Source organism: Notolabrus celidotus, chromosome 7 (genome assembly GCF_009762535.1).
Source record: "Notolabrus celidotus isolate fNotCel1 chromosome 7, fNotCel1.pri, whole genome shotgun sequence".
NCBI lineage: Eukaryota > Metazoa > Chordata > Actinopteri > Labriformes > Labridae > Notolabrus > Notolabrus celidotus.
The window spans coordinates 32427316-32441071 of NC_048278.1; the positions used below are offsets into that span (position 1 = coordinate 32427316).

The 13756-nt window shown below is 41.1% G+C and overlaps 2 protein-coding genes across 2 annotated transcripts in view; both read left to right on the forward strand.

The window, feature by feature from the left end:
• fam20cl (family with sequence similarity 20 member C, like) overlaps positions 1-13756 on the forward strand; it is a 51579-nt gene that overhangs the window by 22447 nt on the left and 15376 nt on the right. The gene's annotated exons all lie outside the window — the stretch shown is intronic.
• LOC117815723 (dynein heavy chain domain-containing protein 1) overlaps positions 1-13756 on the forward strand; it is a 29348-nt gene that overhangs the window by 3883 nt on the left and 11709 nt on the right. Inside the window, exons 6-26 of the mRNA XM_034687604.1 lie at positions 1135-1291; positions 1515-1769; positions 1996-2139; positions 2371-2482; positions 2639-2868; positions 2986-3229; positions 3449-3606; positions 4738-4863; positions 5015-5291; positions 5398-5525; positions 5739-5937; positions 6023-6114; positions 6248-6476; positions 6624-6749; positions 6830-6927; positions 7017-10104; positions 10191-10311; positions 10449-10602; positions 10692-10974; positions 11077-12625; positions 12808-12913. Of these exons, the coding sequence (XP_034543495.1) occupies positions 1135-1291; positions 1515-1769; positions 1996-2139; positions 2371-2482; positions 2639-2868; positions 2986-3229; positions 3449-3606; positions 4738-4863; positions 5015-5291; positions 5398-5525; positions 5739-5937; positions 6023-6114; positions 6248-6476; positions 6624-6749; positions 6830-6927; positions 7017-10104; positions 10191-10311; positions 10449-10602; positions 10692-10974; positions 11077-12625; positions 12808-12913 (7876 nt within the window). The remainder of the gene's footprint in view (positions 1-1134; positions 1292-1514; positions 1770-1995; positions 2140-2370; positions 2483-2638; positions 2869-2985; positions 3230-3448; positions 3607-4737; positions 4864-5014; positions 5292-5397; positions 5526-5738; positions 5938-6022; positions 6115-6247; positions 6477-6623; positions 6750-6829; positions 6928-7016; positions 10105-10190; positions 10312-10448; positions 10603-10691; positions 10975-11076; positions 12626-12807; positions 12914-13756) is intronic.

Consider the following 13756-nt stretch of genomic DNA (forward strand, 5'->3'; position numbering starts at 1 on the left):
TCAGAATATATATCTAAAAAAGAAATGTTCATCAAAGACGACAGATTGGCCATAATCCTCCTGTCAGCCACCACCTCCACAGGGTCCAGGACTGAGCTGGCCTTCTTCACCAGTGTGTTCAGTCTTGCTCTCCTGTATCCTGTCCGCCCACAGCTGTTTTTTTTACTTATATTTTAAGTATTCTTAAAGATCGATTTTTGTAAATGTTAAAGATCAATTATCAATTAATCAATAAAAAAAACAAACATTATTATTCTTATGTCAAAAGCAATGCCAAATATGTTGTTTGTCCCCTAAATTATATTTTCCACAGCAACAAAATGCATATCACTGACAGTATTGAATACAGGTAACATGTTTAACTTGCTGAATTTCAACGATCAGGCTCAGGAAAACATTCTCTGCAGACACAGTCTTATAAAGTGAAGGCTCATACTCCTAACAGAAAAGTACTCCAGACTCACAGTGTCCAGTTTTCTGTCTACTCATTCTTATTGTGAAAAATGAGCATGTGTACGTGGTCATGTGTCAGCCGGGGAGCACGATCAGGCTCAGGAAAACATTCTCTGCAGACACAGTCTTATAAAGTGAAGGCTCATACTCCTAACAGAAAAGTACTCCAGACTCACAGTGTCCAGTTTTCTGTCTACTCATTCTTATTGTGAAAAATGAGCATGTGTACGTGGTCATGTGTCAGCCGGGGAGCACAACCGGGTCATAATCAGTCCAGCTGCAGAAAAGCCCAGACAGCTCTGATGTTGCTGGTCTGCAAACATAGCGTACTAGCAATTCCAAACAGTCTGTTGGATTAGTATCTAAAGGTGGGGAACTGTCCTGTTTAAAGTTGTCAACCTTCATGTCTGTGTCGTTGTTGTTGGCAGCAGTTGCGTATTGATCCTCTTTGAAAAGCGCACGTGGAGACCTGATGCACGGCCTCTGTCACAGCCGCCTGCTGAGCGTCTCAGCTGTGTGCAACACTTTCCAGCTGATTCACATCAAAACATGCTTTAAACTTAAAACACTTCCCTGATAGCTGAGTGTAATATGAGACCACATGTTGTTTGTCCCATGATCGATACTCGATTAATTGTTTACATCCCTATTTCCTGGAAAATGATACTGATTCTTTCACAGAGTAATTGAAGAAGTGAAAGGGACACACCTGCTGCCCCAGGAGGAGTCTGAAACATACACATTGAAGGAACTGAAACGGTTGCTCAAAACCAAGAATCAAGAACGTTTGGAGCTATTGGAGAAGCTTTCACAATATCGATTTTTCATTCTGAACAAGGTACTTGTTTGGAAAAAACATAAACCTGTGTTACATTTGATAAAATATAACAATGTAGACCCCAAAAGGCTTTTATATGCACCTTCATAAGACTTTTATATACGATTTTAGAGCATGGAAAATGCTACAATTTCAATTTTTATTCACTTTTTGAGCACACTATATTACTGTAGAGCTTTAAACCCTACAGTATGTCATTGCCCTGATGTTCCATTGTCTCCAGGTGAAAGAGGAGTGCTACAAAGCACACCAGCAACTGCAGCTTCACATGGAATATGCCAAAAAGCCAAACAAGTGCTGCGAACCCATCCACCTCCACCTGGCTCACCAGCAGGATCTGAAGAAAGAGTCGGCTCGGTCTGAAAGTGTCTTGAAGAAATTAGGCAACTTTGCACTCCTCATCAATCAGATGACTGTGCAGAGTCTTGTGACAATATACCAACAAGATGTGATGTCTTTCCACAACAACATTTTAAAGGTGAAAGGGAACATTTGTGTTATATAATCGCTAACTATTTCTGCTAGAAACAAGTTGTTGATGAGGAACGTAACAGCCTTGATATTCTCCAAAATACAGTTGAAACCCCTTCTTGAGTTATTTACAGACTAGACGAGGATAACCACTTCAGAAAATACTTAAAGAAATATTTCCTTAAGCAAATTCACAAAGAATTTAAAGTTTTTTTTATCTGTTTTATCATCAGAGGCAGAAGTCTGAGCAGGGTTGTCTCTTCTGCACTGAGCTGTGCTTCGATGGCAACTCTCAGCTGACTGTTGACCCGCTGATACATCTGTACCAAGAAACAGTGAGGGAAGCTCTCCTGACTGTTGGAGAGACTATAATCCAGGTAAAATGTACACTGTTGCAAATACAGCTACAATTACAATAACAGAATATTAAATGTCATAATTAATGGTTTGAATAGTTTGGAACATTACTGGATTACTGAAACATCTCTCTGCTAGACAGATTTCTATGTTGGAACAGTTCTTTATTTAGGATTTCATGTATTTAGTTCTATCTTTTGATTGTGAATTACCTCCTGATCTGTAGTTGTAACACATCTCTCCTGCTGCAGATGTGTGATACTTGTGGATTCTTCCTGGAGAGCAGTCACGGTGTTTCCAGCTCTAATAATGCTCAGGATTTAACCTCTGACATCTGTTGTCTCGAATATGCTGCTACTACAGGTACGTCCACTACTGTTGATGTTTCTGATCTTAGTACTTCACTGTTACACTTAGTCTGAGCTTCTTTCCCAAATCTGCTGCAGTTTCATGAATGTGCCTAAACAAAACTGACATATTAAGACTTCATTGTTGGTGTCCCTGTGTTTGAATTCCTAGAGCATAACAAATCTGATGGAATGAGTGATCACGGGAAGTTTTGCTGCCGGCTATGTCTCAGAGACTTCCCATCTCACTGGCTGTTGCTGCATAAAGAAACCTCCCCAATGGCAAAGGGCAACAGGGTGCATGGCTGCTTCTATCCCCTCATCAAGGAACAGCTGGAGTGTCAGATCAGCAGCAGTGATGTTTCAAAACAAGCTGAGAAAGAGCAGGAAAAGATCATGCAGGCAAGGCTGCCACTTTTATGTCAAATGCAAGCCAATAGGAATTCACAACCTGTAGTTGTGTTTTAGAATGAATGCATCTGGTCATTTTTCCAAGTAATTCTGACTGTGTCTCTACAGGAAGCTGAGTTAGAGATCCTGCAGCTGTGTGAGAGCTTCTCCTGGTTGCTGGACATCCATTTGTTCACTGCTCAGTGGAGTCAAGCCTCTTTGGAATCCATGAAGGGTCAGCCGACTTTACTTTATGACGAGCTCTTAAAGAAGCTACGCATCTGGACCGAACAAATCTGCACAGTTCCCTCTTCAGTCTCAACCACCAATGACCTTTACATCATCAAGTGCTCCTGCATAAAAGAAAACCTTGGTATGTCTGCCCCACATTGAATTCATATTCTCTCTAGATTCTTTTTAAATTAATATTCCTATCTAAGAAATGAATGCACATTTCCAAGTATGTCTAATGAAACACTGCTCCTCAAAGAAAATGTAAATCACTTGTGAGAGATGTTTTGTTTGGTAAACTGTGGGGCCGAGAGATTTAATTCAGCCTATATGCTTTTATACTCTTCGCCTGTTTATAAAGGTCAGCAGCTGAGGTTGATTGAAGAGGAGGTGCTTAAGCAGCTTGTTGAACAGATAAAGCTGCACTCAGAGAGCCTCAGCTCTGACTTGGAGGTGGCTGCTGCTAAACTCAAGACAGAACCCAGAGACATTCATGAGCTCTCAGAATACGCTCTCAAGGTAAACTTTTTTGAACGATTTTAACATAAATATTTTACTTTCTTAAATGGTTCAATGTTGGATAAATGGAAGATTTAGATTCTCTAGGACTCTTTTTTTTGGACACACATTTACTTTAAGTTAATTATTCATCCCAAAGCTTCTGTCTTGTTGGAGCAGATGTGTTACGGATTTAAATTCCATTGTAAAATAATAATAAGGTGCAGGTGCATTAAGGGCTTCTTTACTGAACACTGGTGAATAGATTAATTGATTACATGTGTAACTGGCCTCTGAACACTGGGGACAAGAGCTTGTCATCATTCCAGAGTATCCTGGACATCATATACACTACCAGTCAAAAGTTTGGACACACCTTCTCCTTCAATGGTTTTTAATTATTTTCAACATTGTAGATTAATACTGAAGACATCCAAACTATGAAATAATCTGGTTTTACCATAACCTGGATTACAACAGTAGTCAAATAGGGCTATCCATTGTGTACTAACCCTACCTCTGAGCAACACAACTGATGGTCTCAAACACATTAAGAAGGCAAGTCATTCTACAAATGAACTCTTGACAAGGCTCTTGTTAATTAGAAACCATTCCAGGAGACCACTTCATGAAGCAGACTGAGAGAATACCAAGAGTGTGCAAAGCTGTCATGAAGGAAAAAGGGGGCTACTTTACAGAATCTAAAATATAAAACATATTCTGCTTTGTTTGACACTTTTTAGTGAATTAAATAATTCCATATATGTTCTTTCATAGTTTTGATGTCTTCAGTATTAATCTACAGTGTTTCAAATAATCAAAATAAATACAAACCCTTGAATGAGAAGGTGTTTCCAAACTTTTGACTGGTAGTGTATATATACAATTTTAGATTCAAAACTACCCATGCTTCATACCAATGTTGTCTGAAATAAAAGGTCTCTCCAAAGCACATACAAATATATATTTGATTATGTTTTTAAGGTCTGCTATAGCTGAATAACCTTTTCACCTTTAATTCAGATTCAATTAATTTAGATTCATACTGACCTTAGCGTCCTGAGATACACTTTGTGGATTACTCATTAAACAAAATTTGTCAGCCATGCTTGTTAAATTCATATTCCTGCCAAATCTCATGTTTCCCTTCAGGTGAGGGAGTCTGTGAAATTGTTGGCTGACTCACAGAAACGTCTGGAGTACATTCATACCCTCCAGAATACTCTCTGCATGAACTACAGGGAGATGACCGAACAGGAGGTGACTTTGGAACAAAAGGTCTGCAGGCATGACAGTGAAAATGATGCCTTTAATAACCAAGATTCATTGTGCAGCTTTATCTCATGAATTATTTGGAACATTACAGCTGCTTCATCACGTCTCAGCTTTGCTTTTTGAACCACTGTGTGTTTGTGTTTTTATAATCCAGGTGCTGGCCATGAGGGATGACTTTATCTTGCTCTTGAAGCAGGCAGAAAGCATTGTGTGCAACCAGCTTCCTTCAATGTCCCAAGCATTACACACAATGTTCTCTTTCTTGGTCCGTGACCTTATAAACACAGTCACTATGGCTACATCAGGACCTTTCCTTGACCCAGCCCAGAATGAAAAAGAGATGGTCGCCACTCTTAACCACATGTGTGGGCATGTGCACAATCTCAGTGCAAAACTGGAAAACATGAGTAGGACCAATCAAAACCTACAAGGTAGGAATATATAAGTAATGGATGTAAATGATGTCCAGTCTCGTGTTTTATTTCCACAGAAACTCCCGCTCTTTTCAGACTCTTATTTCTATTTGTGTCCAATCAGAACATCCCATAGATACAACTATTTTGACAACAAATATCAGTAAAATCAAAGCCCGGAAAGACATATGGGAGCTGAAAGCTGCGTGCAAAACATGGACAGAAGAATGGAAAGAGCTGTCTTTTAGTGAGGTAACAACACAGATGAACCTAAAATGCATTTGCTTCAAATTACTGAATTTGGCCTTCCTTTTATTGCCTGCCTTCATCCATTTTTTGGAGAAATAACAGCCTCAGCCTGGTCTCATGATTAATACAGGCAGAGATGCAACACTTACAAACATTTAGATGTATATAATTACATTTTTATATTAACTAGCACACTTTTTGATCTATTTTTTAAAGGTTGTGGTGTCCCAAGCTCAGGACAAGATTGCAAGGTGGAAGGAGCACGCTCTATCTCTCACAGGTGTCATACCCACCCATGATGCAGTGCTACAAGAGACTTTGGGACTCTTGGAAAGCTTTAGTCCTCTGCTTGCAGTCATGTCCCAGCTGCAGAGAACCACGCTCAAACAAAAACATTTGAAAGCTATCTTCAAAGGTCAGACTCTGTGCCCATATTGTAACACATAGTATATACAAGTATGAGATGTTTAAATTGATAAAAAGTGCTTTCCATCTGGCAGATATGGGCCTGCTGTATGACCCAGAGAAGACGGTGATGGTTGCTGAACTGATGTCCAAACAACATGAATTTGACCAGACATATATAACCAAGGTAAGAGCTGGGGAGATGTCATATGAACAAGGTCTTAGAATCAGATAAAAGCATGAAGAATATAAGCTAGCATCATCCAACTTAATATACATTTCTTGATTATTTTCGCCTGTGGTTCCTTTTCCTCTCTCAGATATGCAGGGCTGCACAAGCAGAGTCTAACATGGAGCAGACCTTCCTAAGACTGCAACAGGGATGGGAAGCAAGAGTCTTCCAGCTTGACAGATTCAGTCTTCCTGTTTGGCAGCAGTGTGAGCAACACCATGGATTGACTGAGAAAGGGAAGCCCAGAGACGGCCCAAGTTTAGAGATGGAAAGTGCCGGTCGACCCTCTTGTGATGATGCCAGATTCATTATCCCAGGTGAGACTGAGTAACAAGAAAATATTACATATCGTTTGTTATTAACATGTGTTTGAGTTTCTATTCAAGCTCCATCACAGTGAGGGAAAATGAAAGCAATATTGTGCTTACAAGTTTCTGAGATTTGACATGTATTTTCCCTTGCAGGTCTCGAGTTACTCTTTGCTGAGATAGACAACGATTTGATGACTCTGTCCACCATGTTCAAGTCCCCTCATGTTGTCGAGATCAAGAAGCAGATAAAAGACTGGATGCAAACACTGCAACATCTTGGTGAGTTGGAAACAAATAATTGTAACGATGTACCATCAAGTAAAGAAAGTGTATGACACTGAATCGTCTTTTTGCTTTAGGACGGCTGCTTGGTTTATTTAAAAGGTACCAGCAAATATGGGCCTTCCTGACCAAGGTGTTCCATAACACAGTCTTTTGTGTTCAAAGAGTAGATTTGGTATGTGAGTCCAACATTTTCTCTGTTTTAAGAAACTGGTTATTAAGCAAGTTTAAATGTCAAGTAACTTTAGATTTTATTTTTTATAGATGGAGCTATTCAAACCAGTGGATGAGACTTTTAAGGAGATAATGCACTCTCTATCAAGAGACCCTCATGTGTTGAACTTGACTCATCCAAGGAAGGAAAATGACAGCTTCCATGGTGATGGCCTTTACCAGATTCTTTTTGATGGTCTGTCTACAATGGAGGCCATCTCTAACCAGTTGACAGATCAACTGGACACCCACCGTCAACAGTGTCCCAGACTCTGGTTCTTGAGTGACAGGGAAGTGATACAACTACTTTCCCTTCATCCAACGGCTGTTACAATGCAGTCGTATGTACTCAAATGCTTCAAAGGGGTGCGTTTGCTTGAAATGGATTGTGAAACACCCTCTAATACGCATGATGCAAAGTGCTGTGGAGCTTCCTGTCAAATCCACGGACAGATGAAGGTTTTGGGTTTCTTTGGCAGCCTTCAGGAACACATAATCTTTCTGTCTCCTTTGGAACCAGACCTCAGTGACTTATCTTGGCTTTGTGTCTTCGAGAACAAAATGAAGTTATGCATGAAACAGCTCATGACACGATGTGCGATTGCACGAAACCAGCTTGAACCACACAGTCAAGATTTGGCATGTGATGAGAAAGTTGGGAACACCATGTCCCAATTATCTGTTAGGAGGGAAATTGTGGAGCCTGTGCTGGATCTGCTGTCTGACTATCCTCTTCAATGTTTGCTGGTTGTTGAGGAGGCGGTTTGGTGCAAGACTGCTCTACAAGCCTCCCAGGAATTGAGCCCAGTGAAGTTAAGGAACATCAAGGTGTGCAACTCTGCAAAAATGAAAGATCTTGGCCGTTTCATCAGGGAGGGAGTCACGAAGACTACAAGTGTACCTCTGATTTCCAGATATGTGATGATGTGTCTGCGTGCATTGGTGCAACTTACAATGAAACATGCACAACAGCTATCTAAACTGATGGAGGTACAACATTTACCTTTGGAGACATCGTTTGAGTGGCTCAGTTTGATGAAATATCATATCTCAGAAGACTTGAGTCTGAAAAACAAAGAGGATCCAACATGTTTTGTTGATGTCTTGGGCCATCGACTTCCATATGATCATGAATATTTTGGTCCAGATGATTTGGAGATGGTGCATGCTCCGTCCACAGATCGGGCGATTCTCGGGATCCTCCTTGCTCTAACAAGCTACAGATGTGGATTTGTGAGTGGACCTTACAAGACTGTGGAACATTTAGGGAAAGCACTCGGGCGTCAGGTTGTAAATGTTCAGTGTAGTCCAAACATGAGACAAATTGTCGTTCAGCGGATGTTGTTGGGTGCTCTTCAGACTGGAGCTTGGCTTCTGCTGGACTCTGTGGACTTACTAAAACAAGGGGTCTTGTCATTGCTGGGACAGCATCTAGAAGACATTCACCAATCTTTTTCTAAGTCAACAAGAAACAGGAATCAAAAAGTAAATGAGGAGACAAAGGACAGGACTGCAGATTGCAAAAGTATTGTTGATTCAGAGTGCCATATGGTGCTTGCTGGGAAAAACCTTTCTGCCAGACTAAACTATGGATGTGTTCTCATCTCATCAAAGGGATTTCAGTCTGAGGTTCCTGAGAGTCTGCGATGTGCAACCAGACCCATTGCATTAACCCCTCCAGATTACAGGATCATCGCAGAAGTAATGCTGACCTCGATTGGCTTCACAGAGGCTACGTCTTTAAGTCGACATCTGGTGTCCCTCATCAACCTGGCGAGGGATTCCAATTGTCTGCCTGATTTCATCAGTGACAACCAGAGCGGCTATCTTGTTGTCTTGCAAAGGATCATCTCTGCCGCTGAAATACATTTAGAACAATGTGTGAGGCAACGTGAAATGTCAGATGAGGCCAAAGGATCCGCTTCAGAACAAACTGATCTAGCATCATCACAAAATGGGATTGAAAATGATGAGAAGAAAAGAGAAGAAACTGGAAAAAGGCTGCGCAACTCTCATTTGTCAGTTGTACAGGGGTTGATGGAGGAGACAGCCATTGTGAAAGCAATTCTTTCCATCTTATTACCCTTTTTTTACGAGCAGAAGAAAGCCTCACAGTTCTACATAATGTTCAAGGAAACATTCCCCATAGTCAGCCAGTTCCCTTTCTTTCGGCAACACATTGAGGATGAAGAAAAGAATCAGCTTAAAGATGCAGTTATAGAAGAATTACAAAGGCTAGGGTTTCAATCTGACACTGAAGTGATGCGCAGTGCTCTTACACTCTACCACACTCTGAAACTCTCTAAGGCCGTTATGCTCCTAGGCCCCTCAGGTAGTGGAAAGACATCTTCTATGCATGCTCTAGCTGGAGCCCTCAACAATCTGGCTTTCTATTCAAGGTTTGAGGATAACATAAGAATGGAAAGCGATAAGACCCCTCCTTTGTCCTGGAACTCTGTTGACACTGTGGTGTTGTTTCCTAATGCAATGTCTCATGAAGAGGTATTTGGCTCTTTCTGTGAGAAAAGAGGATGGCAAGATGGAGCTGTTTCAAAGGTGCTGAGAGACTTGGGACAACGGGAACAAGCAAGTACAATCTGCGACAATAGAAAAACTGATCACACACCAATAATGACATGGCTTGTTATGGATGGGGAACCTGTGGGGCAGCCTGGCTGGTTCGATCACCTGACCACACTTTGCAGCCCCGATGACCCTTTTCTGTTTCTACCATCATGTGAAACACTGAAGTCCCAATCACACCTCAAGCTACTTATAGAGACCACTGACCTACGAGATGCAAGTCCATCTGCAGTGACCCGCTGCAGTCTGATGTATTTCACAGGGTCTGATTTGTGGAAAGCTGTGTGGAAGAGTGAAGTGGATGCTCTCTTTCATGAAAACAAACTGGAGCAAGAGACTCTGAAAATTTGGAATCGACTGGCTGAAGATCTTTTCGCCAGCACTCTCAGTTTAATCAGGGAGAATGCTTTAACCTCTGCAATCCATCACAAAGAGGAGTCTGTTAAAAGCCCAACATATGGAGTGCAAGAAATCATGTCATTTGTCCGGATACTGCGTGCCCTCCTACAGCATTTTGGAAAGGAAGTGGAAAAGGACAAACAAATAGACAAACAAGGTATCTTAATTACCAACCATTACAGATATACAGACCTGTTAGGGTAAGGATTTGTAATTAATTTATATCCCCTTTTCTCTCACCAGATAAACTGTCACACAGAAGCGGTGCAGCAGGCACAGATTCTAACACTAAACAACCCCTGCTTGGCAGAAACCTTTTCCTCTTGGCTTATATTTGGGGATTTGGTGGACATCTGCACTCTTGGTGAGTTAAATGAGCTCGTTGTCATTCATTCTGTAAAAAAATACATATTTGCATTTTGTTTTTGTGTAGTTTTCGGTTTTTGGCAATACCCTCAAATGCATTTCGGTCATTAATTCAACTTTTTGATATGTTTTCAGCCACTGGCCACAGTTTGACTCACTATCCCGCCAAGTGCTGTATGCTTGCCGGTACAAAATTGAGATTCCTGATGGAGAGAATGTGTTTGAGCACTTTTTCAACACCAACAGCAGGACACACCACAAGAATCCTCTGCTGACCATCACTCCAAAGGTTTGTCCCTGTTAACCTTTTCCATGAAGTGAATGTGAATGCGATCACTGCTTTCAAACATTTCAACTAACAAGAATGTTTTCACACAGTACGGGAAATACACATTCCTCCTGGATCTCATGTTGGAGGCAAACCAGCCCGTGATGCTAGCAGGAGAGCCTGGCTCTGGAAAAACCACACTGTGTAAAACTTTGCTAAGTTTTGACAAGCCACATATTAGCCTACCAGGCAGTCCTCTCCTGAGCTCCAGAGACCTTCGCACACTAATAGAAAACATGAGCTGTCCGAAGAGCTCTGAAGATACCAAAGGATCCATGGGAAGACAGCCCAGACTGCTCCTGTGTGTGGATGACTTGCATGAAGCCCCCTGTGGTGAGCATCAAAGTATAACCTAGGAGATGGAATCTGATTGAATTTGATTTATACTTTTATAAAGGTTTACAGTTGGTTAATATTAGTTTATGTTTTTGATAGATGTCTTTGAGAAGACTTCGACAGCTCAGGAGACTCTACGGCAGAGTATTTCAACAGGACAGATTCTCATATATGATACCTACCACTTCAAGTCATTGAGTTCCAGATGCATCAGCTACATGGCTACCTGTCGAGTCTTTAGATCAGGCAAACATCACAGTAATGCCATATCCTCAAGACTCTCACGCCTGTTCTCTATCTTCGTGCTACCCAGCCTCTGTATGGATGTTATATTCTCTATGCATTCCCCTCAGCTAAAAATGTGGCTAAAAGAAATGCCACTGAAGCAGAGTTGTGAGGATGCAGCATATTGTATCATCTCTGCCACAAAAAGTCTGTATAATGCAGTATGTGACCAATTCCAGCCTACTGCTCACAGGCCCCATTTCATGTTTTCCCATCATGACCTGCAGAAAGTGTTCTTGGGAATGTGCCTTTGGCAGCAGAATACCCCAAACACAACGGCAATGCAGGGGAAGGAGAACTCACCACAAGGTTGTTCTCCAGTCCTGCCAGGACCTGTTGCATTATCTCTTGATATAGCACATCTGTGGGCGCACGAGTGCATGCGAACATTCAGCGACAGGTTGTGCTCTGAGGATGAACGCAACACTCTTGTTTCACTCATATCTAAGACGGCAACAACTCACTACAGAATATGTTTGACTGATGAAGCCCAGCCCGCTAGTTTAGATGACACAGCCATGACCAAAAGCCTTGGTACTTACACACTACCTGCAGACACAGCAGGCACCTGTAAGCCACAAAGTCAGAGTGAAGATACACTAAAACTGCCTCAAGACCCAAAACCAGCCAGCCAGTCAGACTTGGATAAATGCTTTGCATTGACTGAGCCTTCTCCTCTGTCTGAAGACAATAACCTAGAACAGGCGAGACCAAAATCTCCCCCTCTGCAACCCCAGATTGAACAGGACATGAAGGACACAATCGCTAAGCTTGTATACGGTCCTGTGCTCTCTGAGGCCCTGAAGTCAGTAAACCAGAACTACAATTCTAGCGGTTATTATCAGGACCAAAACCTTGATGTGCTACAGCAGGAGCTGTGTGCTCTCATAGACAGAAAAGAGGATGAGAATGGACATAAAGATGTAAATGACTACATCACCAACAAGTTCATTGTACACAGTCAGAGGGTGAATCAGCTGTTACATATCCTCAGGGTGTTGCTCATACCTGGAGGTCATGGATTGCTGATTGGCTCGGAGAGAGGCACAGGCAGGAAAACCACTGTCCGCTTAGCTGCCAGTCTTATGGGCTACCAGCTGATGGAGGTGCATCCTGGTAATGAGAAGAACTTGCACCGAATCCTAAAAGAAGCTGGGAATCAAACTAGAGCGGAAGGAGTTAACGTCATCATTCTGGCTCATGAAGGAATTCAGCAATCTGTCAGAGAAGAGCTTCTGGTGGCGATGGCCAATCAAACCTACCCAGGTCTCTACACAGATGAGGAGCTGAGAAAACTGGTCTCCAGACTGACTGCAGTGAAGTACTCAAGAAGATACCTCATGGACAGTTGGACGTTTGAGAAGTAAGAGCAAAATAACTAATTCATTCATTCATCTGTATTGTAGTTTCATATATGGTTTAACCCCAACTAAAGGACAAGTGATTTGAAAGATTGAAAGATTAAGTCTGTAAATGTATTTATGATTCTTGATCGAGTGAAACATGTGAGTGTTGTATAAACTATATGTGTTTCTTCTCACGCAGGCGCTTGAGCAAAATCCACAGAAATGTCCATGTGTTCCTGTTGCTCCCCTTCACCATGCCAGACAGCAGTGAGACACCTGCAAACACAGTAATCCATCAATGGAATGTAAATAAGTGATTTATTTAAATTACTGAGGTTATCATTGTTTATTTGTACTTGTATCCAATAACAAAACCTACTTTGCAAACTTGTAAAGTGCAGAAAGAAGTGTGTCATAGCCTCTTAAAGACATCACATGTTTGATATCTACTTGATTAGTGCACTGGTCCAATACCACAATTATGAGTCCCAGAGCTCAACATCCTAAATGTAGTCTATGCTCTTGTGTATATTCAGCAGTAGCTTTAATGTAGACAATGTAGACTCTGCTATGATGTGCTCTGATGTGATATTTGGGCTAGAAGGGGCTCAATATGCTAATTGCAGATTGTATTATTAGGGCCCGAGCACTGACAGGGTCGGCAAAGGCCCTAATGGCAAGGCAAGTTTATTTATAAAGCACTGTTATACAAAGAGCAATTCAAAGTGCTTTACAGAGTTAAAAATAAGACAAAAATTGGAACCCTAAAGATTTTTCTTTCTTTGTTTCTATGTTTCTTTTTACCTCCAAAGTAAATTGTCTTTTTGGAGCATTCAACATGCCTGCAAACTCCCCAAAAGTTGCATATGCATCAGGCCTGGTGAAAACGCCAAAAATTCCCAAAAATGGCTAAATAGCGCCCCCTTCATTTTTCAAATTTCAAAAGCCCAGCCCCTCAACACATTAAATATGAATACATTATTAATAATAATAATAATAATAATAATAATAATAATAATAATAATAATAATAATAATAAAAATAATGATAATAATAATAGATAAATACATAAAAAGAAAGAAAAATAGAATACAAAAAAAATCACAACTCTTTCTATAATGATCTGTGATAAATAATCCTTCAGAATA